Below are 22,813 nucleotides of genomic sequence, written 5' to 3'. Positions count from 1 at the left end.
TCTTACAGCTCCATCTAATCACTTAAGTCTTTCTTGTGTTCCAAAGTTTCCATTAAGCTGTGGTCTTTTTCTTAGAAATGCTCGAAAGTTCTTTATTTTGTTAAAAATCCATTTTTCCCCCTTGTAGGATGATATATAGTTTTGTTGGGTCAATTATTCTTGGTTGTAAGCCTGTTTATTAGTTTTTGCCTTTTGGCATTTGATAGACCCAGATCTCCTCTGGTTGTTAGTAAAAGTTGTCAGATCTCATGTGACCCTGACTGTAATTCTTTGGTACTTGCACTGCTTTTTTCTGAATGCTTGAATAATTTTTTTCTTTGATATGGAAATTCTGAGACTTTTTTTTGGGGGGGGAGTTCCTTTCAGGAGAGGATCTGTGGATTCTTTATATATGCCCTCTGGTTCTAATTGGTATGGGCAGTTTTCATTTATGATTTCTTCAAATATTATGTCCAAGTTTTGTTTTAAGTCACAGTTTTTAAGGAGTCCAAAGATTTTCAGATTATCTTCCCTTGATCTATTTTCATTCACAGAGAAATGATAAGGGCTATTTATAACAAAAATTAATAGGTCTGTCAGGCCCTCTGAAGATGGTAATATATTTGCTCATATTTGTTACTTAAGAGGCATATCTGTATATTAGGTAGATATTAATTTAGCTCAGAGAAAGCTGAAAATTGATGGGAAAGAGGCTTTGAAGGTGTAGTGGTCAACTGGAATTAGTATTACTCCAAATATCATCCATTTTCAAGTTTCTGACATTTGAAGATATAAGTATATTTCAAATGGATACCATGTTTAGAAACTGGAACATGCTGAGTCTCCATAAGGTTGAATTTATACCATTTGATTTATGAGACTTTAATATGGGTTTGGATCACCTCCAAAAAGAAGCATGATTTTATAGCATAGCTTTCTTTCTATAGCATGATTACCTTGTTACATTTGATCTGAGCAGTTTTTGTGTTGTAATAATTTCTTTTGGAAAGAAGAAAGGCATATGACTTGAAATCCAAAATGCAAGACTTTTATTTGTATAAAAATAAGGCTTTGAAAAAATGATGACATCATGAATTGGTGCTTAACTGACATTTTTGTGGTGAGTACAAACATTAAAATGATATATTTCCCAATGTACACATGATTGCATTGTATTCCATGGCACTAAGTTGACTGATCAAAATCTTATGACTTAATATGGACACTATTTTGCTGTTGTATGTTTAAGAATGTATATGATTTAGGAGCTAAAATGGTGGAAAAGTAGGAAGCATTGCAGTAAAGAGCTCTTGCCTCAAACTCCTCCAAATAGATCTAGAAAATGAACTGGACTGAATCCTGATAGCAAAATCCAGAAAACATCATAGTGAATCAGTTTTCCAAGTTAGCAAAGGGCCTGGTAAAGAGCCTATAGTGCACAAAGCAAACCAGCATCCAAGGAGAGGATGTTAACTGTAAGAAGAAGGGGCCCCAGGTCACTACTTGGGCACCACCAAACCCAGATAGGGGCATGATGATGGTGACAGTTGTAAACTTGAAACTTTTTTGCACTTTAACCAGTTCCAAGACACAATTCAGGGTGAACTGATGAGATCAGTGCCTGCACTATTTCCTCCCTTCCCTCATGTCTTAAGTGATATACTAAGAGGGGAGCAATTTTAGAAGCAATCAGCAGAAGAGGTGTGGTTCAGATCCCAGGAGCAGAGCAGGGTATGAGTACCAGCCTCCAGCCCAATCCGAAGTCTACAGAGAAATAATGAGGGCAGGGACCTCAGACCAAAAGGAAACCTATACTTTTGTCACTTTGAACCAGCAGGTTTTTTTCAGCAGGCTGAATATAGCAACAGTCTACTATTGCTCGGACCCAAACCCAGGTCAGAAATTTGTAGAATTCTGTTCAGAACACCAGTGATTAGACTTTGCCCTGGATCAGATAAAGCTTGCAGATTCCCAGCTTAAGCTGTCTCTGAAAGTCCAGCATAACACACCACTTGATGCCCCAAGAAAGCAACAACAGGATAGCCCAGACTTTCCCTTTAGATGTATACAGAACTCAGTCCTAACATCAAGTCCTAAGTCAAGAAATAGGCCAGGAGAATGGGCAATCTAAAAAAATCCCACCATAAAAAGCTATCATAGTGACACACACTCAAGAGATAAATCCAGAAAAAGAAAACTCAAAAAACATTGAGAAGCAAAGTCTCAAGGAAAGACACAACTTAGGCACAGATTCAACTAGAATTCCTGGAAACAATAAAGCAATAGTTAAAAAAAGAAATAAAAATGTTTTGTCAATGAAATGAGAGTGATAAGAGTAAAAAGTGGAAAAGAAATGTGATGGAAGAAAGAATTGGGAAGGAAATCAATACCTTGTCACAAAAGGTATAAAACCTTGCCCAAGTAATAAACTTCCTGAAAATTAGAATGTTCCAAATAAAAGGTAATGACTCCACAAGACAACAAAAAATATTAAAATAAAGTCTAGACTAAAAAAGATAGAAGAAAATGTTTTGTATCTCATAATAAGAAAAAAACTACCACGGAAAACAGATTGAAAGGAAAAAATGTAAGAATCACTAGAAACATGAATGCTATCATCAAAACTAAAACCTAGATGTTATATTTCAATAAATTTTAGAACTGTTCAACTCTCTTAGAACCACTAGGCAAAGTGGAAACAGAAAAAATCCTGAAAAACACTCCAAAATGAAAACTCCAAGGGACATCATAATTAAAACCTAGAGTTTCTAAGTCGAGGGGAAAATAATATAAGCAGTCAGAAAGAAAGAATTCAAGTACCAAGGAGCCACAGTTAGGATAGCATAAAATTTAGCAGTCACCACTATATAAAGAAGTGGAAAGCTTGGAATATTACATTCTAAAAAGTATAGGGCATAGCTCTAAGAATTACTGATCCAAAAAAGCTAAGTATAATCCTAAAGGGGATAAAATGGATCTTTAATAAAACAGAACTTTTAAAACTTTTAAGCATACTTGAAGAAAAGATCAGAGGTGAGTAGAAACTGTGAAGTCTAAACATAGGAGTTAAAAGAAACATAAAAAGACAAATCTAAATGACTAATGATAAAGAACTAAACAAGGATAAACTGCTAACATTCTATAATGAGGAGATGGTACATGTGTCCCTTATGAATTCTATCACTCGGAGTCAGATAGAGAATAATTAGAAGATTTGGAAGTTGTTTTGTTATATCTTGATGATCTTAAAAAGAACTGAAAGGGAGGGAAAGGGCAGGAATAATGGAGGAGGGAGAGAAAATATTAGGGAAAAGAATCAGAATGTGCAAGTAGACATCTATACAAATGAGGAGAAAATAGGGAGGAACTGCTGATACTTGAATCTCATACTCACAAGAGCTGGCCAAAGGAAGGAAAAGTATACATGCATACACAGTTGGATTCAAAAATACACTTCACTTAACAGAGACTGTACTGAGTGCTAGGGATGCAAAGAAATGCAAAAACAGTGTCTAACCTTAAGAAGGTCACACTCTAATATGGTGACAACATCCAAACAACAATATATAATATACAATATATTTATGTATATAGATATAAAGATAAAAATAGACATAGCTATCTCTATCTCTACATATAGGATTAATTGTAGATAATTTAAGAAGTAAGAATTTAGCATTTAAAGGAAACAGAATGACTTCTTATAGAAGGTCAGATTTTAGTTAATAGCTGAAGGACTCCATGGAGAACAAGGAAGCAGAGAAAAAGGAGAATATTCCAAGTATCAGGGTCAGCTAGTGAAGAGACTAGCCACAGTAAGAAGTATCTCTAGATCATAGAATGTTACTAGATCATACAGTATGTGGAGAAAAGTAATGTTAAAAAAGATTGGAAAAAAGAAAGAGAAGATAGTGGAGAAGATAAAAGGATCCACTTGATCTCTACCAAATTACCCTCCTAATAATGTATATAATGCTTCAAAATGAATTCTTGGGTGACAGAACCCACAAAAATGGGGTAAATCATGCTTAAATAATTGCTCTGGCAGGATGTATCAAATTATTTAACTGATCACAAACAAATCTTTTTTTACTTGCACATCCTTAGATCATAGGAAGAACTGAAAACTTATGTGTCCCCAGAGATAGCCCAGAAGGCAGTTATGCAAAGAACCTGAGGCTTGGGATAGTACCCCATAGGAAAGCATCCTTTTTTAAGTTAAAAGTCAAGAAAAAGTCTGGAAAATAGGCAAACAACAACAAAAAACTCAACATAGAAAAAAATTTTGGTGACAGGGAAAACCAAAACACAAACTCAGAAATCGACAACAAATTCAGGACTGCTGCATCCAAAGCCTCCAAGAAAAATAGGAATTGGTCTCAAGCTCAAAAATAATTATTAGAGGAGCTCATAAAAGATTTTAAAAATCAAATATAGGAGGTAGCAAAAAAATTGGGAAAAGAAATGAGAGAGATGCAGGAAAATCATAAAAAAAGAGTCAATGTCTGGTAAAGAAGGTGCAAAAAATACTGAAAAGAATATCTTTAAAAAAAGAACAGGCCAGTTGGTAAAAGAGGCAAAAAAAATCTGCTGAAGAGAAGAACTTCTTAAAAAATATAATTGGCCAAATGTCAAAAGATAATTAAAAATTCACTGAGGAGAACTCTCATTCTTTAAAAGGCAAAATTGGCAACATAGATAAAGCAGTACAAAAATTTACTGAGGAAAAGTACTATTAAAAAATTGATAAAATGGAAAAGGAAGTACAAAAGATCACTGAAGAAAATAATTCCTTAAAAATTAGAATTGGGCAAGTGGAAGTTAATGACTCCATGAGACATTAAGAAACAATCAAACAAAATCAAAAGAATGAAAGAATAGAAGAAAATGTAAAATATCTCATTGGAAAAACAACTGACCCAGAAAACAGATTCAGGAAAGATAATTTAAGAATTCTTGAGCTATCTGGAAGGTATAATTTAAAAAAAAAGCCTATATATCATCTTTCAAGAAATTGTCCAGGAAAACTGCCCTGATATTCTAGAATAAGTAGATGAAAATGAAAGAATCCATCAATCACCTCCTAAAAGAGATCCCAAAATGAAAACTCCCAGGAATATCATAGTTCCTGCTAACTATCAATCATCAGATTCCAGAACTCCCAGGTCACAGAGAAAATATTGAGAGCATCCATAAAGAAACAATTCAAATATCATGGAGCCCTAGTCAGGATAAAGTAATACTTAGCAGCTTCACCATTAAAGGATCAGAGGGTCTGGAATATGATATTCCAGAGGGCAAAGGAACTAGGACTACAACCAAGAATCATCTACCTAGAAAAACTGGGTATAATCCTGTTGGGGGCAGGGGAGAATGGGCATTCAGTTAAAAAGAGGACTTTCAAGATTACTCAGACAGTTGAGTTTAAGATAGAGTGGAAAGGGGAGATACATGAGGCAGGGACACCAGCCAGTAGGCTATTGTAATTGTCCAGGCATGAAGTGATGAGATATAGGATGATGGCAGTGTAGGAGAGAAGTGAGTATACCTAAGAGCTGTTGAGAGGGTAGAATTAGCAGTACTTGCAGATAGACTGGATATGAAGGTGGTGAGAGAGTGAGGAGTTGAGGAATCTAGGTGATTGGGTAGTGCCTTTAAAAATAATAGTTGTACTTCAAACTCAAAGAGGATGAAAATAACATCATTAAGTCAGGGCCAATGTGCATTGTGTCTAACTATGCCTGATCAGACCAATAAGAGTGTGGAAGACTCTACCACAGGTTGCACAAAAATAATCCATATAAATATTTGGGATGAAGATGTCTCTAAATTTGTGCATCTCAAATTTCTTTTGAGTTACTGCAATTTTGCTTTGTTTGTAGAGCACAGCATTTCTTTCATGTGGTCATGCCTTGCTAGACATACCTGTGCCAGGGTCTTTTGATCAATTCCAAAATTCTTCAGAGAGACTGTAAGGGTGTCCTTGAATCATTACTTCTGACCTGCATGTAAGCTCTTGCCTTGTATGAATTCTCTGTAAAATATCTTTTAGGCAAGTGTGTTTAACCAAAATAACATTACTATGTTGGGGTCAACATACAGTGTATCCAACTGTGGGCCAGTCCCAGCAAAGCCGCCTTTTCCTTGAAAGTAATAGGGAATTTAGAAGAAGGGAAGATTTTGGGGGAAAGACAATATGAATTCACCTTTGGATACGTGGAGTTTAAGTTTTGGGTTTGTTAAAGGAAAGCCGTGTGGGCAAGTGACCAAAGTTTTCAAGTTTTCATTGAAAGCTGGATTCTGAAAGTTCTCCATACCTAATGTATGTCTCTACTTACACAGTTATTTCTATTCTAATAATGGTACTCATAAACATATCACCTTGGACAATTTCTTAAATAAAACACATTTTGAGCCATTTCCTTTTATGACATGCCTGAAGGTTCTTCAGGGCTCTGAGACCAGAATACACACTGAGACAATGCTTCCCCTCTTTCATACGATGCTTGTACAAGAATGTTGTTGTTGTTGCTGGGTCATTTCAATTGTGTCCAATTCTTCATGACCCCATTAGGTGTTTCTAGGCAAAGACCAATGAGGATACTAAGGCAAAACAAGGTGAAGTGATTTGCCTAGGGATTACATGACTAGTAAGTGTCTGAGGCCGGATTTGAATCCAGGCCCTTCTAACTATAGGCCTAGCTCTCTATCCCCTGAGCCACCTAGTGCCACTATTATGTCCATTTTACAGATTAGGAGAATGAAGTTCAGGGAAATTGATTTATAATCAATACAGATGATAAGTAACAGAGATAGAGTCTTTGTAAAGTACTGTCTTCTCTCAATAGACTCTGAGAGTATAAACCTGGCAAAAAAGAGCATTTGGTCCAGGAATTGAGAAACTATGGCTCCAGTCCTGGGTCTACCATTTACAAAATTGATTTTAGTCAAGTAATTTCATTTTCCTGAGAGGTCTCTGATTCTTCATCTGAAAAAGAGAAAGTCAGACCATGTGAACTTGATGGACTCTTCTAGATCTAACATTCTTCCAGTTCTGTGATCGTCAGGAAATAAAGTGAGAAAGCTAACTTTGTTAACTCTTGTGACATCTCACCAATCCCCTGTCAGAGAAATGAGGAGCCAGAGTACCCATCTGAAGGTACTGTCTGAATCAAGAGGACATTGGGATTATTAATGGGGAAGAAGCAGAAAGAAATCCTCTAAAAATCAACTGTCAGTACACAATTTCAAAGATTCACTTTGGTTAAGTTCAGTTAAGAAACACCTTCTTGTTTTCTCCTAAAGAAATGATTGAAATGCAACTTCTTGTTGTCTTTACTTACAAAAATACAAAGTGGATGATAGAATGGAGGCTTGAGCATAGCTTCAGGAGGGCTGAGGTCCAACAGTGAAAACTTTCTATGGGATGGTAAGTGGCTGTTTTCAGATCGTTGTGATGGCTCCACAAGTATTATCTCTTCCTTTAAAATGACAAAAAAAATTATAAAAGAAAATTGGGAAAAGGATTATTTAACCAATATATTTGGGTAAAACCTCACAACACAGACTTCCATGAGTTCTAGCACCATGGTAAACTTAGATATAAGATGTAAGAACAATAAACAGGATGGAAGGAAAATGAAATAATGCATTTATCTCAACTATGAAAAGGAGGAATATTATTTTCTCTTCAACAGATAGAAAGAATTATTAGAGACAAGACAGATAAGCTTGTCAAAACACAAGGACCCATGATTTCTCCAGTATGGGAACTCCTTTCACTGATGCGGATTGCAACTCATCTAAAACTTATAGTATTAGAGAGCTACCCTGAGGGTCAAACACTTTGAATGACTTGCCCATGATCACATAGCTAGTAAAATTGAAGCCAAATTCTTCCTGACTCCAAGTTTACTGCTCTAGCTATCCATTTTCATCTCCTGTTTCCTCAGATGTGCTTGATTACACTAAAATGTTTTTTAAAGAAAAGATATGCTAAAAGATGGTTGTTCTCATCAATGTAAACCTCCCTACCAATGATATAGATTGTACCCATCCATATTTGCCCATCTGGTGTAACTAACCCATGTTCTCCCATATATTTGACAGAGAGGGTCTACTCAGTGTGAGATTCTCTTCATACTTATGTGAATATCATTGGATATTCCCTCTCCCTCGCTGCATGATCAGTCAGTTCATTTATTGAGTCATACATTTCTCTGATGAACCACAACTTTTTATGGTATATGACAGATTAAAGATTTGACAACTAAAATATGTAATTAACATTTAAAAATTTACAAAGGTAACTTCCAGCCCATGATGGGCAAATGATTAAATAATAGGAACAGATAGCTTTTCAGAAAAGAAAACATGAATTATTCACAATATTTTGAAAAATGTTCAACCTCACCAATACTCAAAAAAAGTCTTAGAGGGATCACTTTATTCACATAAAATTCACAAAAATAATTAAAGCCTCAAAGTTCAGTGCTGGCAGCATTTTGGAGAAATTTTTTCAGTAAAACTAAACTTTCAGAATTTTGTAAACAATCTGGCTGTACACAATAAAAGTAGAAAAAATAACCATAACCCTTTGACCCAATAATTTCATTGTTAAGAATATGCCTGGGGAGGGGGTCAGCTGGGTGGCTCAGTGAATTGAGATCCAGGCCTAGAGATGGGAGGTCCTGGGTTCAAATCTGGCCTCAGACACTTCCTAGTTGTGTGACCCTGGGCAAGTCACCTAATCCCTTTTGCCTAGCCCTTATCACTCTTCTGCCTTAGAACCAATACACAGTACTGATTCTAAGACAGAAGGTAAAGGTTTAAAAAAAAAAAAAAGAATATGCCTAGGTTGGCAAATAGGCACTTAGGTGGTACAGTGGACAGGGTATTGGGCCTGCAGTTTGGAGGATCTGAATTCAAATTTTACCTCAGATACTTCCTACATGTGTAACCCTGGGCAATTCATTTAACCCTGACTGCCTAGCTCTTACTGTTCTTGTGCCTTGGAACCAATACTTAGTATTTAGTATACTATTTAGTATTTAGTATATAGATAAGGGTTTTAAAAAAAGGCTATATCTTGAAAATGTTATTAAGAACACTTGAGTTGATGAGGACATGATTGGGGATGTAGACCCGAAAGGACCACACCAATGCAACTATCAACAATATGCAAATAAGTCTTGACTGGCCACACATGTTAAAACCAGTGGAAATGCGAGTTAGCAAATGGAGTTTGAGGGGGTGAAGGGTAAAGTAAAAACATGAATTATATAATCATGGAAAATTTTTCTAAAAATAAAAAAATTAATTAAAAAAAGAAAATGTTATTAAAAAATAAAATGGTTCAAAGATTTTCCCTGAAGCATTATTTGTAAACACACACACACAAACTAGAAGAAATTTTAAATATCCAACAATAGGGAACTGATTAAATAAATGGTGGCAGATTAATGTAAAGGAATATTGTAATGCAAATAAAAATCACAAGTATAAAAGCATAAATAAATCTGGAGAGATATTTATGAAATAATGCAAAGAAAAAAGTAGTAATGGAAGGCCAGCATATATACTAATTATGAAAGGAGGAAAAAAGAATAGGAATCTAAGGACAAACAAAAAATCCTGATGGAGACCAAGAAGGAGTGACTGACCTTACAAATGAGTTAAAATATCAATTGTTACTAATCAAATTTTATTAATTATATTGCTGTTTGATGTTAAATTTATAATAAATTATTTGCAAAAAATGTTAAGTTCCAGAATGACTTGTTAAAATTAAAATTGAAAGTGATACTTAGAGATTTTGATACATTACCATAGCTCCTTGTTTAAGGGGTCGAGCAAGTTTCTGAGATTTATAACTTGATGAGCAAGTCTGGATACAATATGGTTTGTACCTCTTGATATTGTAAAGTTGGGGAACCTGAAAACCAAAGAACAATACATATTTAAATGTCAGAGGTTGGCAAATTTGGACATTCTGCAATGTAAATTTATTATTCTTAATCTTTACTGAAAGTGCTGATGATACTTAAGGGCAAAGGTCAGCTTGAGATAAATATGAAGAACAATGGACACACATAGAGGTGGAATGATGAGCATTTTATATCTATGTGATGGTCATACATACTAATTATGTTTCATTAAGTTTCCATAAAATTTCTGTAGCATAATTCCAATAACTTAGTACGCAGATAACATGCAGTATGACCAAGGAGATCACAAGTAATAAAAAATTAGCCAGTGTCATCATATTATCATCTAATCACATCCTTTTTTATTCATCTGGTCCTGATTTCATTGGTGTAGGGAGCTGTCTGGTGTGCTAGGTTCTCTACTGTTACAGGATGGCAAATAATTGGTAACCTATAGTCTCAGAGAATTGTGTGGGACACGGAGAGGTAAAGTGGCTTGTCTGTGTAAGAAGGCAACACATGACTGCCATTTCTCTAGGAAGATATACTTTTTTTGAGAAGCTGCAGAATGAGGACACCATATGCTATTGCCTTACCCCCAGATGTTATGAAATCTTTTTTTCTCCATATTTCTCCAGTGGTATGGAGGATGGTGAATGCGTATCTACTGTCTGTGAAGATGTTAACTCTCTTGTCCTTCCCTTTTTGCAGAGCTCTCAAAAAACTTATTAATTCTGCCCCTTGAGCACTAACTGTATTTGGTAAATAAGCAAGCCACAGAGTTTCTGTATGTGTCACTACTGCTGTTCCCACAAACATTTTTCCTTGGTGCATGTATGCTGACCCATTGGTATAGAGTTTGATTTCTGGCTCTGAAATAGGTGTATCTTTCAAATCTTCCCTTGTGTCTTGGCAATCATGCACTGGCTCTCCTGACATTGGCAATTGTAGAAGCAAAGTGACTGAATTTAGTGACTGGCAATGCCTCAGAGTTATGTTTTCATTATTTAAGAGTATTATTTCTTACTGAGACAGTCTTTGTGGGGTGAATGCATACAAGTTGCTATTTTTGATCATGCTCTCTATGTGGTGTGGGGAATATACAATCAATTTGCTTCCTAATACCAAATCAGATACTTTTTTGATCATGAGCACTGAAGCTCTGATTGCTTGGAGGCAATGGGTCATTCCCTTTTGAATGGCATCTAACTGAGGGCTATAGTAAGCCACTGGTCTGAATGTTTGTCCAAAGGCCTGCACTAGCACTCCTGAAGTTGTGCCTTTGTCCTCATGGACAAAGAGGTGAAAGTCTTTTGTATAATCAGGGATTCTGGGAGGAGGCGCTGTGAAAACTTGTTTTTGAGCTTAGATATTGCATTTCAATGTTCCTTTGTGAGTTTCAAGGGCTCTGAGACAGTCAGAGTTCCTCGTTAGATCACTAAGGCATCTAGATATTTGCCTGTATCTGGGAATCCAATGCCTACAGAAACCTGTCACTCCCAATAATGCACATAGCTACTTCTTTGTTGTTGGTAAACACAGCTTTTGAATGTCCTCCATCCTCTTCTGTGAACTTTTCCTTGTGCCCTTTTCCAAGATGAACCCTAGGTATTCCACTCTTTGTAGTACCCACTGCAATTTGGATCTTAACACCTTGTGGCCTCTCTTGCATAGCTCTTGCAAAAGAATTACACTTTCTTTTTTCTGACAAACTTTCATTTGGGATAGCTAACAAAATGTCATCTACATAGTGTAGCAGCTTGCTATCTCTGAATTTTATGCTCTCTAGGTTTCTTTTTAGGATTTGGCAGAAAACTAAGCCACTATCACAGAAACCCTGGGGCAATCTTGACCATGTGATCTGATAGTGTTTCCATGTGAATGCAAAGATATTTTGACTGTCCTTAGCTATTGGGATGGTATAATAGGCACTACACAAATCAATCATGGAAAACCATCTTGCATTGCTTAGAATCTCAGATATTATTTCGTTTGGACTTAGTATGACTGCATGGTGTTTTCTTCACAAAGTTGTTTACTGCTTTCAGGTCTTGGCTTAGTCTCCATTGGACTCTGCCCTCTGAGTCCAGCTTGTTTTTCTTTATGGCTATAATAAGGTCATTGAAACCTAATATAGTTGGGACAAGGATATTCTGCTCTAAGACACTATTATTGGGGCTATGCCCTCTATTGCTTCTTTACTCAGCCTGTATTCTTGGTGATATTCCTTCTTTGACTTCTATATGTACAGGGGTAGCTGATTTTAAAATGCCCACATTGCTGGAGTGTTTTGCCAATACTTCTCGTGGTACTGTGTTTGGGATTTCAAAGATGGATCCTACCCTCTGATCTTGATCATCCTCTGCTATTTGTCCTAAGAATAGCAATGGATGATGCTTGAGTGATTGCTTTGGCAAATGCGGATATCCCCTGATTGATTGCGTTGGATGATCACCCTGATTTTGCATAAAAAATCTCGCCCTAAAAAGTTTGAGGGACATCCTAGGATTAAGAGAAATGTGTGCTTGGTAGTAAGAGGTCTGAGGTTCACCATTTTGTTCTTAGCTTTGGTACCCTCTGGATTTGACCTGTTGCATCTTTTACTTGAGCTAACCCTATGATCTTACTGTCCTTTGGAGATGTTTTAAGATTGGATGTTTGCTTTTGGTTTTCCTTTAATCTATTATATCTTTTATATATTATATATATAGGCTCTGCTGTGTGATCACAAGCTTGAAGGTTTGTTACACTTGGGATTGATTTTATCCTAGGAGATGCTTTAGGAATAAACTCTTTGCTTCTTGGGTTTATCTTTGAAGTCATTTTTATTTCCCAACAACTCATTTCCATTATAACTTTTCCCTGTACCATTTCCTTTGGGGACTTGCTTCCTTCTATGCCTAAAGATCTTACTGTTCATCTTTCCTTCCCAACATCACATGTGAAGATTTGGTTTGTATTGTCTATTTGCTTAGCAGTTTGTGTTTTAAGCTGTGTAGAACACCCTAATGACTTTGTTTCTGTAAGTTTTGCGTTTGATTTTGTTGGTAATTGCTCTTGTGGTACGTTTTCTGTTTGTATGATTTAATTTTGCATATCTGTAAATTGTTTGTCAATGTGTTTTGAAGATTTAAGGTTTGAGTTTGCTTCTTCTTGTGCTCTGCAATGGTTAATGTCTTTGCTTTTGCTTTTTAGAATAGCCATTGAATTTGATTCCCATTCTTCTGTGAGTGCATTTATGTTTGTCTGTGTTTTGCTTGCATCATTATCTTTTATCTCTTTCCCAAAGATTCTATTTCTAATCTCTTTCACATCTTTGATTATTTGCATCTCCTCCTTTGTTATTTGGTTACATTTATTTTTTGCCATACCATCTCCACAATCTATTTTTATATTCCAACATTTCTCCTTTTGGATTTCTTTTGCATTTTTGCCTTTGCACCCATTTTCTATTACTTTGATTGCTAACACTGCTTCCTGGTTTTATGAGCTAACCTGGGTTCCAGAATAGCAAGGCCTGGCTCCCTGGGAAATGTATTTTTCCATTGTTTTGAGATCTGTGCTACTATTTGCATTCCCTGCATTTCCACAATCATGGTCACAGCATCTACCAGACTTCCTTGAGTAAAAGTTATTCTGATTATATTTTGAGTTTGTGTATGTATTAGTGTAATTTCGTCTTCTGTTGTTATTGTTAAAGTTAATTTGTGATTTATAATAACATTTCCATACCAGATGCACGTATTCACCACACAAAAAGCAGCTTCTGTTGTTCGGGGTTTGTCTTTGCTGGTATTGGGTTCTAGTGTTATTCTTAGCTTGTAAGGTGGCTAAGTTTTTTATTTCTTCAATTTCCTTTTGCTTTATTTTTGACTTAGCCTCCTTAAGCTGCCTTTTAAGATCTGAGATGGTATCATGTTTGTTTTTCTCTGATTGTTTTTCCCTTTCATTTGAACCCATATAAACATATGAAGCAGTTGTTCTCAAGTCCTCTAGAGACAACTCTTCCCACCCAGGGAAATGCAAATGAAAATAAGTTCTGATTGGTAAATTGCTCCCCTTTATGAACTGCCTCTGGATGTGCTGTAGGTTAGGTTCTGCCAAATTCCTTAAACCAATAAAGGTTTCCCCAGCCTCCACCAGCCTATCGAGATAAGTTCTAGGATGTTCCCCAACTTTTCTACCTAATCCTCTTGAATTTCCCCCAGCTATTGGGACTTTTTGCATAGATGACCATTGCTTCAATGAGATCTTCTCTACATCTTTTTAAAAATGCATGGTTCCCTGGGTTAGACATTTCCAAATCTGCATCATCTATTGGACATGATGTCAAGTTATCATTGTCCCTAATCTCTTGAATAAATTGTTTGACCTGTGTTGGAGTAAAAAGCTCCACTAAAAGGATCTCAATGTCCTTAAATGATAGATCATAGAGTCTAATGGCATGTTTAAATTCCTTTACTGATTTGTGGGGATTTTGATACCAATTGGACATTCATTTTTTCAAGTTATCTAAATCCCCACTAGAAAAGGACTTATGGGTCTTTATGTGAATAATCCCAGCACCCCCTTGTAAAATGGTTTTGTCCTAGAGGGATAGAATGAGGATAGCTGCTTCTGCTCCTGCTACTGTGCCTTTGGGTTTGGTATCTATCTTGGCCCCCTGCTGGTTTACACTCTCTGTCTCCACCAACTGCATCACTGCCTCTGCTTCTTGTACTTTCCCCCCCAAAGCTACTCCTTTTGGTTCTTCAATCCCAGAACCCTTTTCTCTCCTCCAACGATCACTAAGTCTCCTTTCTCAACATTCTAACTGCCAAAGTTCCAAAATGCCAGGGCTTGCATTGCCTTCTTACACCCAGAGTCACCCAGCAATCTACAGATCCAAGACAAGAAGAACTAAATCTGGGTTTTCCTGACTCTGAGACTGGCTCTCTCTCCAATATGGGCATTGCTTCTTACAATAATATAATGGGGCAAAGAGAGAAAAATCACAGAAAGACAAAATGAAGATGTTAGGTATAACACATTTTCTGCCTAAAAAAAACATTTGATTAATTCAAGAATATTGAATTATTTTTCATAATTATTTTTCATAATTTCATAATTATTTTTCATAATTTAAAAAAGCCTACTTTAGTAGTTTAAATAACACATCTGATAAGAGGTTTTCTAAAATGTGACCAACCTGCAAGTTCAGAAAATGGTGACATTGTTTTATCTGAACCTCTGTTGGCTTAATGGGCACCAGTCCAAGGCCATCAGGAGCCTGAAATTTAAAAATTAATGACATAAATATAATTCAGCCAACATTAAGTAAATATGGAAATATTTCTCCTGTCCATTATACTTTTAAATATGAAGTTCAAAGAATAATCAATTTTCAGAGGTTCTTTGGAACCCATTTCATATCAATTTTACTTTTCAGATGAGGTTGACTGAGCTACCTCAGTCAAGCTAGAGTAACTCTAGCTTGAACGAGGCATTCTTGGATCAGTACAAGTCACTGGGAAATATATGATGCGTATTTGATAAATTTAGCTCACATTTGGGAGATGAAGCAATCTTGAAAGCAAATCCAAAAATTCACCAGTTCACAATATTATTTTTTTTCAATCAACCTAGATATTACAATGAAGAAAACCAGAGTTCTGTTTTTCTTGTCCAGCAAATTTGCTTATTGCTGTGGAAGAATATAACCACTGTAAGAGTATATTAATTAATATCTGTTTTTTGGCAGTTGGCCCAACACAAACATTTACTTCTTTTAAAAGCCATATTATGTCTGCTGATCTTCTATTGGCAGGTCCTTTTGGTAGAAAAGAGTAAGTTCCTAATTAGCTTACCAAGTTCTCTAGTTAGGGTCTGGGAGTATTCTTCTGAAAAGTGAACCTGGGTGAAAGTTTGAATCTGCTAAAGTCAATGAGTGGGGTTGCTTTGGAAAGGAGTATAGCTTTATAAAGTAAGGGCATTCTTCCAGTTTTCCTTCTCAGCATGTCCCCAAAAGACTGCTAATTGTAATGAAAGGAAATGGTGTTGCTGGCTGTCTGAATTTATTAAGAGGTCAGAGGAGACATTAGGAACGTGACCATGAGAACTTTCCTAACCACTCCAGTGTGGGAAAATCTCCTTGTCTAGAATATGGTAAGCTCTATATTCTCTCTTGACATCTAGGGAACCACCGCTACTGTAGAGACAAGACTTTTTTCTCTCTGTGTTTACCGCTCAAATGTCCAGCATTGCATTAGACTAGGCAGCAAGGTGGTGCAGTGGATAAGAATCCCAGGCCTGCAGTCAGGAAGATCTTTCTAAGCTCAAATATGGCCTCAGATACTTATTAGTTTGTGTCACTTAACCCTTTTTACCTCAGTTTCCTTATCTGTCAAATGAATTAGAAAAGGATATGGAAAACTACTCCATTGTCTCTGCTAAGAAAACCCCAAATGGAGTCATAAAGACGCAAGCGTGACTTAATGGACAGAAGAGCAACAATGAATGAGATGATATACTCTATACTCAAGTAATGTAAAATTTCCACTACCAAATTCCTCACTTTAATTAATTCTGATGGGGTTGGTAAGAACTGACTACTCCCCTTTCTCAGAGATAATTCCAATACTTCTTGGATTGGACCCTAACTCTCCCTATTCTAGCAAAGACTTGTTATTCTTTGACAACTTTCAGCCTGTTCTTTCCTTTCCTCAGGTTTTTGATTCCCTGAGATAATATTTTCAAAGGGAATTTGCATTCCTATAAGTCTGTGGAAGAAGGCTGACTCATCCAGTTAAGTCTCTAAGACAAAAACAATACTGCAACTTTATAGTTTTGGTTTAGATGAAAAAATTGGTTTAATTTCTATACAAATGCTTCCACAAAACTGCTGGTCCAACTTTTGCCTTCAGCGAGAAATCTTAATCAGATTCAAAATAAGAAATAAATCCATGATTTTCACATGGCAGCAAATAGGGTGTGGACCTCTCTTTTAAAGATATTTTATTTTGCCAGTTACATGGAATAACAATTTTTGACATAAGTTTTCTGAAGTTATATGATTCAAATTGTCTCCTTCCCCTTTCCCATAGCTGACAAGCAATTTGATCTTCATTACACATGTATTATCATGTAAAATATATTTCCATATTGTTCATTGTTGCAAGAGAATACTCATATAAAACCAAAACCCCCAAATAAACTAAAGTGAAGAATCACATGCTTTGATCTGCATTCCAACTCCAATAGTTCTTTCTCTGAGGATGGATAGCATTCATTGTCATAAGACCCTCAAAATTTGGATTATTCTTTTGGAATTGAAAGCTCTGACTAGAAGAAGAGAAAAAGGACCCACTAATTCTTAGTGAAAAGTCTTAAAAAGGAAAGCATATCTCTATGATGCTCAACAAATCTAAGAGATTCTAAGGCATACTAGTTTTTTTCCCAAACTTAAACACCCCCCAATATCTCATTTTCATGTACACATTAGAATAAAAAAAGAGACCCTACATGAAACCTGAACTCCTCCATTTCACACTGCTTACTTTTTAAAAAAATGTATAAAATAAACTCTACATATTACTTTCAAAATGGTCCTGCGTGTGTCCTCTCTTCTGAACTTCTGTTCTTGACTGTACAACTAAAAAGATATTTCAGGGCCCTCTTTTTTTGATGTTACTATTGCTAACAACAGTCCCTTCTTTTCCTCTTCTCAGTTAACTAAGAAAAATAGGCAGGGGACAGCTTCTGAGGCAAAATGAATGTACACAATGATCATGTCTAAAAATGTATGCCTCTTCACCTCATGTCAATCACTTCTTTGAGGAGGTGGTTAACATACTTCATAATGGGCCCATTGGAGAGATGGTTGGTCACTGCATTGATCAGAGTTATGCCTTTCCAAGTTGTCTGCCTTTATTATGTTGTTCTTGTATAATTTGTTCTTCTGGTTCTATTTACTTCATTCTTTAGTTCATACAAGGCTACCATCCCATATCCAAATCAGAAGCAAGTCCATCACAGGCTAGAGGCCTTCCCCTTCCCATCCTTACAGAAACTCAACCAGTCTAGGCTCTGACATCAACTGACAGAGACTGATGTCAAAAAGGTATCTGCTTCATCTAGAAAATCACAGATTTATTGCTATTATTGACTGATTCTGCATCTGTATTTATGTTACCAAAACATCAAAGCAGAAAGTAAATGGTATATTTATCTATTTTTAAAAGCCCTTACCTTCCATCTTAGAATTAATACTGTGTACTGTTTCTAAGGCAGAAGAGTGGTCAGGGTTAGGCAGTAGGGTTAAATGACTTGCCTAGGGTCACACAACTAAGAAACTGAGCCTGGCTCTCAATCCACTGAGCCACTTAGGTGCCTCCCAGATGGTACATTTATAGTTATTTTTATTGAATAGGCTAATCTGTACTTCAATATACCAATAATCTATGAGTGCTATGATGTGTATATTCTCTCTGCAAACAAGGTACTACCCTTCCTCTCTCTCTCAGCAGACTGTCTTCAAGCCTTATAATGACCAAAAATCCAATACCTGGCAGTCAACCTAGTGAGGAGCTTCTCTGAATCTGCTTAGGCTATTCCTCAGAAAACAGACATATAATCTGTCATTGGGCTGCTAAATCAATGATTTCCTTCCATCTGTGGAGGACCCATTTGTGCTCCACTGAGAGAGCCTTGGATAATTCAGGCCATTTGATGCCACAACAAGGTGTCAGAGTAGGGCTACTCTGCCAGAGAGTTAATTTGCAATGTTTTGTTATTCATATTCCAAATGTCAAAGAATGAGAAAGATCTATTAGTTTAGTTGTACAGCATTTATAGATTCCCAAATTTCTTCAAATATACTTTTTTACCTACCAATTCATCAGATTTCGCTTCCAAAGAGTGTGAAGGAAATTGAAAAAGTAAGACGTGTTCTGGGTGCAAATTAAAACGCATGGCAGCTTCATCTTGACTTAAAGCAAGTGGACAGACAGTTTTGGTTCTGAACTCTGGGAAGGGGAAAAAGAAATCATAGAATCTTAGAATCAGAAAGAAATCTTAGAGAGATGCAAGACCATAAGCAAATCCCTCACTTAATCTTGTAGAGTCTCTGTTATCTCATTTATCAAATGATCTCTAAGGTCTTTTCCTGCTCTTTGTTAATATGAACTCAAATAATCTACTATAGGTTCTTTGTTTGACAGGGGGGGGAAATGGAAGCTCACTGAGGTAAAGTGACTTTTGCTCTTAGTTACAAAGTGAATTGTTAGCAAACTTGGGACTAGAAATGTTATCTACTAAATGTGCTCTTTCTGTTAGGTTTCTTAAAAATATTCTATCTACATCAACATAAATTTTTTACTTCCCATCCTTTCCTCTGTTGCCATGTAGCACAAAAGGGCTACAAGCCTAGAACTAGAAAAGACCTCAGAAGTCATCTAGTCAAACTGCTTTATTTGACAGATGAGGAAACTGAGTCAGAGAAATTAGTCACCTGATTGTGCAGATCACACAAGCAATAGAGACGAGATTTTAACCCAGGTTTCTAAAAACATGCTCTTTTCATTATATCGCGTTGCCTTCTGTTCTTTCTAAGATTTTTTGAGAAGAAATACAAGGAAAAGGTTCCCCCTAACCCAAACACTCACACTTCTCCCTCTTTGTTTTGAAATGACAAACTGTGAACTCAATAGGTGATCTATTGATTAATATTTTGTCTTTTCCAGGGTATAGAGAATATTAAAGGAATGCTTTAAAATATTTCCTACAAATCTATATTTATTTATTAGCAAAGGCACACCTCATTTATTAGAGACTTCAATCCCAGAAGTAGGAGGCATATTTTTTTAGGCTATCAGATAAATGAATTATTACTTCATTACATTCATTACATTCAGTTAATAATAAGACTCCATGTTCATATAAAAACTTTAAGATTTTTACAAACATATATAATTTATTTGATCTCACAACATCTTGTGATGTAGTTACTACTATATCACAGGTGATGCAGAGTATAGAAAGCTAGCCTGGTGTCAGGAAGACCCGAGTTCAAATCCAGCTTCAGATATTATTTACTAGGTGTGTGATCCTGAGTAAGTAATTTTAACTGATCCTCCTTAGTTTCCTTAACTATAAAATGAGGATCAAAACAGCACCTACCTTTTGGTTGTCATGAAAGACAAATAAGATAATAGTATCTGTAAAGTGCCTGCTAGATAGAAGGTATTTAATAATTGCTTGCTCCTGTCTCCAGGGTCACATTAAGTATCTCAGGAGAGATTTGGACTCAAATCTCTGGATTCTAGGTCTATCCCCAAGCTGCCATACCCCCTCCTCCCATTTTGCCCCAGATATTCCACCCAGAAAGTAGTACTTGTCATGACCACCTGTCATTAGATTTGCATGGTTTATGATTTAAATATTTATGACATGGATGATTATCATCAGAAAGGACCCCTCTTCTTAGAGGATTCACTGGAAGAGATCTACTATATTGGCATAAATATGCTTTTACCATATGCTGTTTTTCTTTCCGCTTCAAATTTTCTCAATATCATTTGCCTGTCTACTTTATGAAGAGCATTTAATATTTTACATAGTCTCTCTCGAATCAGGACCTAGAGTTATAAAAAAAGAAAGTTTTCAAATTAATAATCCACACATGTTAGATTGGCATTTAATTTATACATGTTCCATATGCTATATATGTTACAATTTAGTGGCATTTAATTTATATATGTTCCATATGCTATATATGTTACAATGTAGTCACTCTCTAACTGAAGACTTGACCTGTAAATTAAAAGAATGAAAATGGTTATTAATGACCATATTGATGCATAAAGAAGATAAACTCAGTATGAGCCAATGGTGTGACAGAGTAGAGAAAAAGGAAGATGAAGAAGAGGAGGTGATAGCACCAGCACCCTAGTACTCTCGGGGTCCAAGCACATCTGAAGTACCAGGCTTAGTTCTGGATGATTAATTTTAGGAAAGAAAACAGAACTGGGAAGTATCCAGAGGAAAGAAATTAGGATGGCAAGGAATCTTGAGATTGGTTTAAAAAAATGGCAATGTGTAGACTTTTGGAAGGAGTGTGGAAGAGGAAAAAAATACATGTCTTCAGGCATTTGAAGACTATCATGAAGAAAAGGGATTTGACTTTAGATTTGTTCTACTTGGTTCTAAGAGGGAGAACCAGGGGCAAAATGTGAAAGCAGTGGTAGAGAATCACAATTAGACTTGATAAAAGGATAAAGTTTCTAAAAATTAAGCCCCCCAAAAAGGCCTTGAGAAGTTGGAAGTATCCCTTACTAGAGGTTTTTTAGTAAAGTCCATTTATTGGGGAGAGAAATCCTTTGGAGATATTAGTTGGGAAGACCTTAGTAGCCCCTTTCAATTCTGATTTTGTGAATATGGGCCTTGTTTTTAAAGTTTAATTTTTTTTGAACAGAGAGAAATGGAAGCAGAATTGAATTTTATCATATGCTACTTCACTTTATGTTTCATTGGAACACAGAGGTAAACCTGGATTTTCAAAACTATGCAAAGTAAAACTAAAACAATGCCATATATGCAAGCAACCCACAATACCCCTGAACAAGTACAAATCAGAACTTGGGACAGGTAGGTGGCTCTGGGGAGAGATCATCAGGCCTGGAGATGGGAGGTCTTGTGTTCAAATCTAGCCTCAGACACTTCCTAGTTGTTTGACCCTGGGCAAGTCACTTTACCCCATTTGCCTAACCCTTACTGCTCTTCTGCCTTGGAAATGATAGGTAGTATCAATTCTTAGACAGAAGGTAAAGATTTTTAAAAATTGTAACAGAAATATTTATCAAAACAAAAATACAGTATAATCTAATGAATGTTAATTTCTAGTTTTCTAAGTTAAGTTTCTAAGGCCCACAGGGATCCATTTCTATTTGAATTTGATACTACTGATCTAAGAAACAATCTAGTTATGTAGATAAAGGTCCATCACGAGGATGGCTTTAAGGCTACAAATTTTTTTTTGACTATAACAACTCTCAGTCACCACCTACCAAATGATAAAGGAGTTATGATCTATTTCCGTGGAGAAAGACTTTGTAATGATGAAATTACATGTCATAGACTAACAAATGGAATTTTTAAGCATGGGAAGGAACCTCTGCCATTATTGAGTCCATTGAGGACATACTTTCAAATAGACTGAAATTTATATACAGTCTTTTTGTAAACATGACCATTAAAACCAAAAACACTCTCATTTTCAAACTGTAGGAAGGTTGTTATTGAATTATGGGCTAGGATGGTGGTTTTTATTTATTTAGGATTTATTGTCCTCAAACAGTGGGAAACTATTGTTTACACTAAAATGTGAAGCAGGATAATTTAAATAGAAACAAAACTAATGAAAAGAAATGGTTGTTATTCCAGGTACCTGGAATGAGAGACACAAGTTGAGAACTGAATTTAGCTCTAGGTTTCCAAGATGCTGCTATCATCATATGACCAATAATTCTCATTCTGGGACCCATAGAAAGAGTTCTCTGACAAAAGTCTACAGTCAGTGCTTCTTCTTATTCTCTTTTAAACTTTTTGGGGTCTGGCTTATGGACTTTAATAATATTAATTCATATGGGCTTAATTATCATCTATATATAATTACTAGTTCTGTATATCTACCTCTAGTCTAGATCCTTCTGTTCTCTGGTCCTTCATCTCCAACCCCTTTATTAGGCATTTCAAACAGGATGATACAGGCATCTCAAATCCTTCTCTTTTGGACATCCTAATTACAGTAGAGTGCCAACTATAATGTAGCTTAAAACATTAATTGCAAAAGGCCTTAATGAAGCTTTTGCAAAGGGGATTTGATACAATGCAATAATGGGATATGCTGTTTAGTCATGCTCAACTCTTTGTGA

The 22,813-nt window shown here is 36.0% G+C and overlaps 1 protein-coding gene across 1 annotated transcript in view; it reads right to left on the bottom strand.

Moving 5' to 3' along the window:
* The window catches only part of CFAP221 (cilia and flagella associated protein 221), a 108,553-nt gene that overhangs the window by 29,734 nt on the left and 56,006 nt on the right, over positions 1-22,813 (bottom strand). Inside the window, exons 14-18 of the mRNA XM_044669923.1 lie at positions 20,416-20,518; positions 18,774-18,907; positions 15,094-15,174; positions 9,806-9,913; positions 7,323-7,460 (exon numbers count right to left, since the gene is read on the bottom strand). Coding sequence (XP_044525858.1) covers positions 7,323-7,460; positions 9,806-9,913; positions 15,094-15,174; positions 18,774-18,907; positions 20,416-20,518 — 564 coding nt within the window. The remainder of the gene's footprint in view (positions 1-7,322; positions 7,461-9,805; positions 9,914-15,093; positions 15,175-18,773; positions 18,908-20,415; positions 20,519-22,813) is intronic.

Source organism: Gracilinanus agilis, chromosome 3 (genome assembly GCF_016433145.1).
Source record: "Gracilinanus agilis isolate LMUSP501 chromosome 3, AgileGrace, whole genome shotgun sequence".
Lineage (NCBI taxonomy): Eukaryota > Metazoa > Chordata > Mammalia > Didelphimorphia > Didelphidae > Gracilinanus > Gracilinanus agilis.
This window is presented reverse-complemented; position numbering and strand designations above follow the sequence as displayed.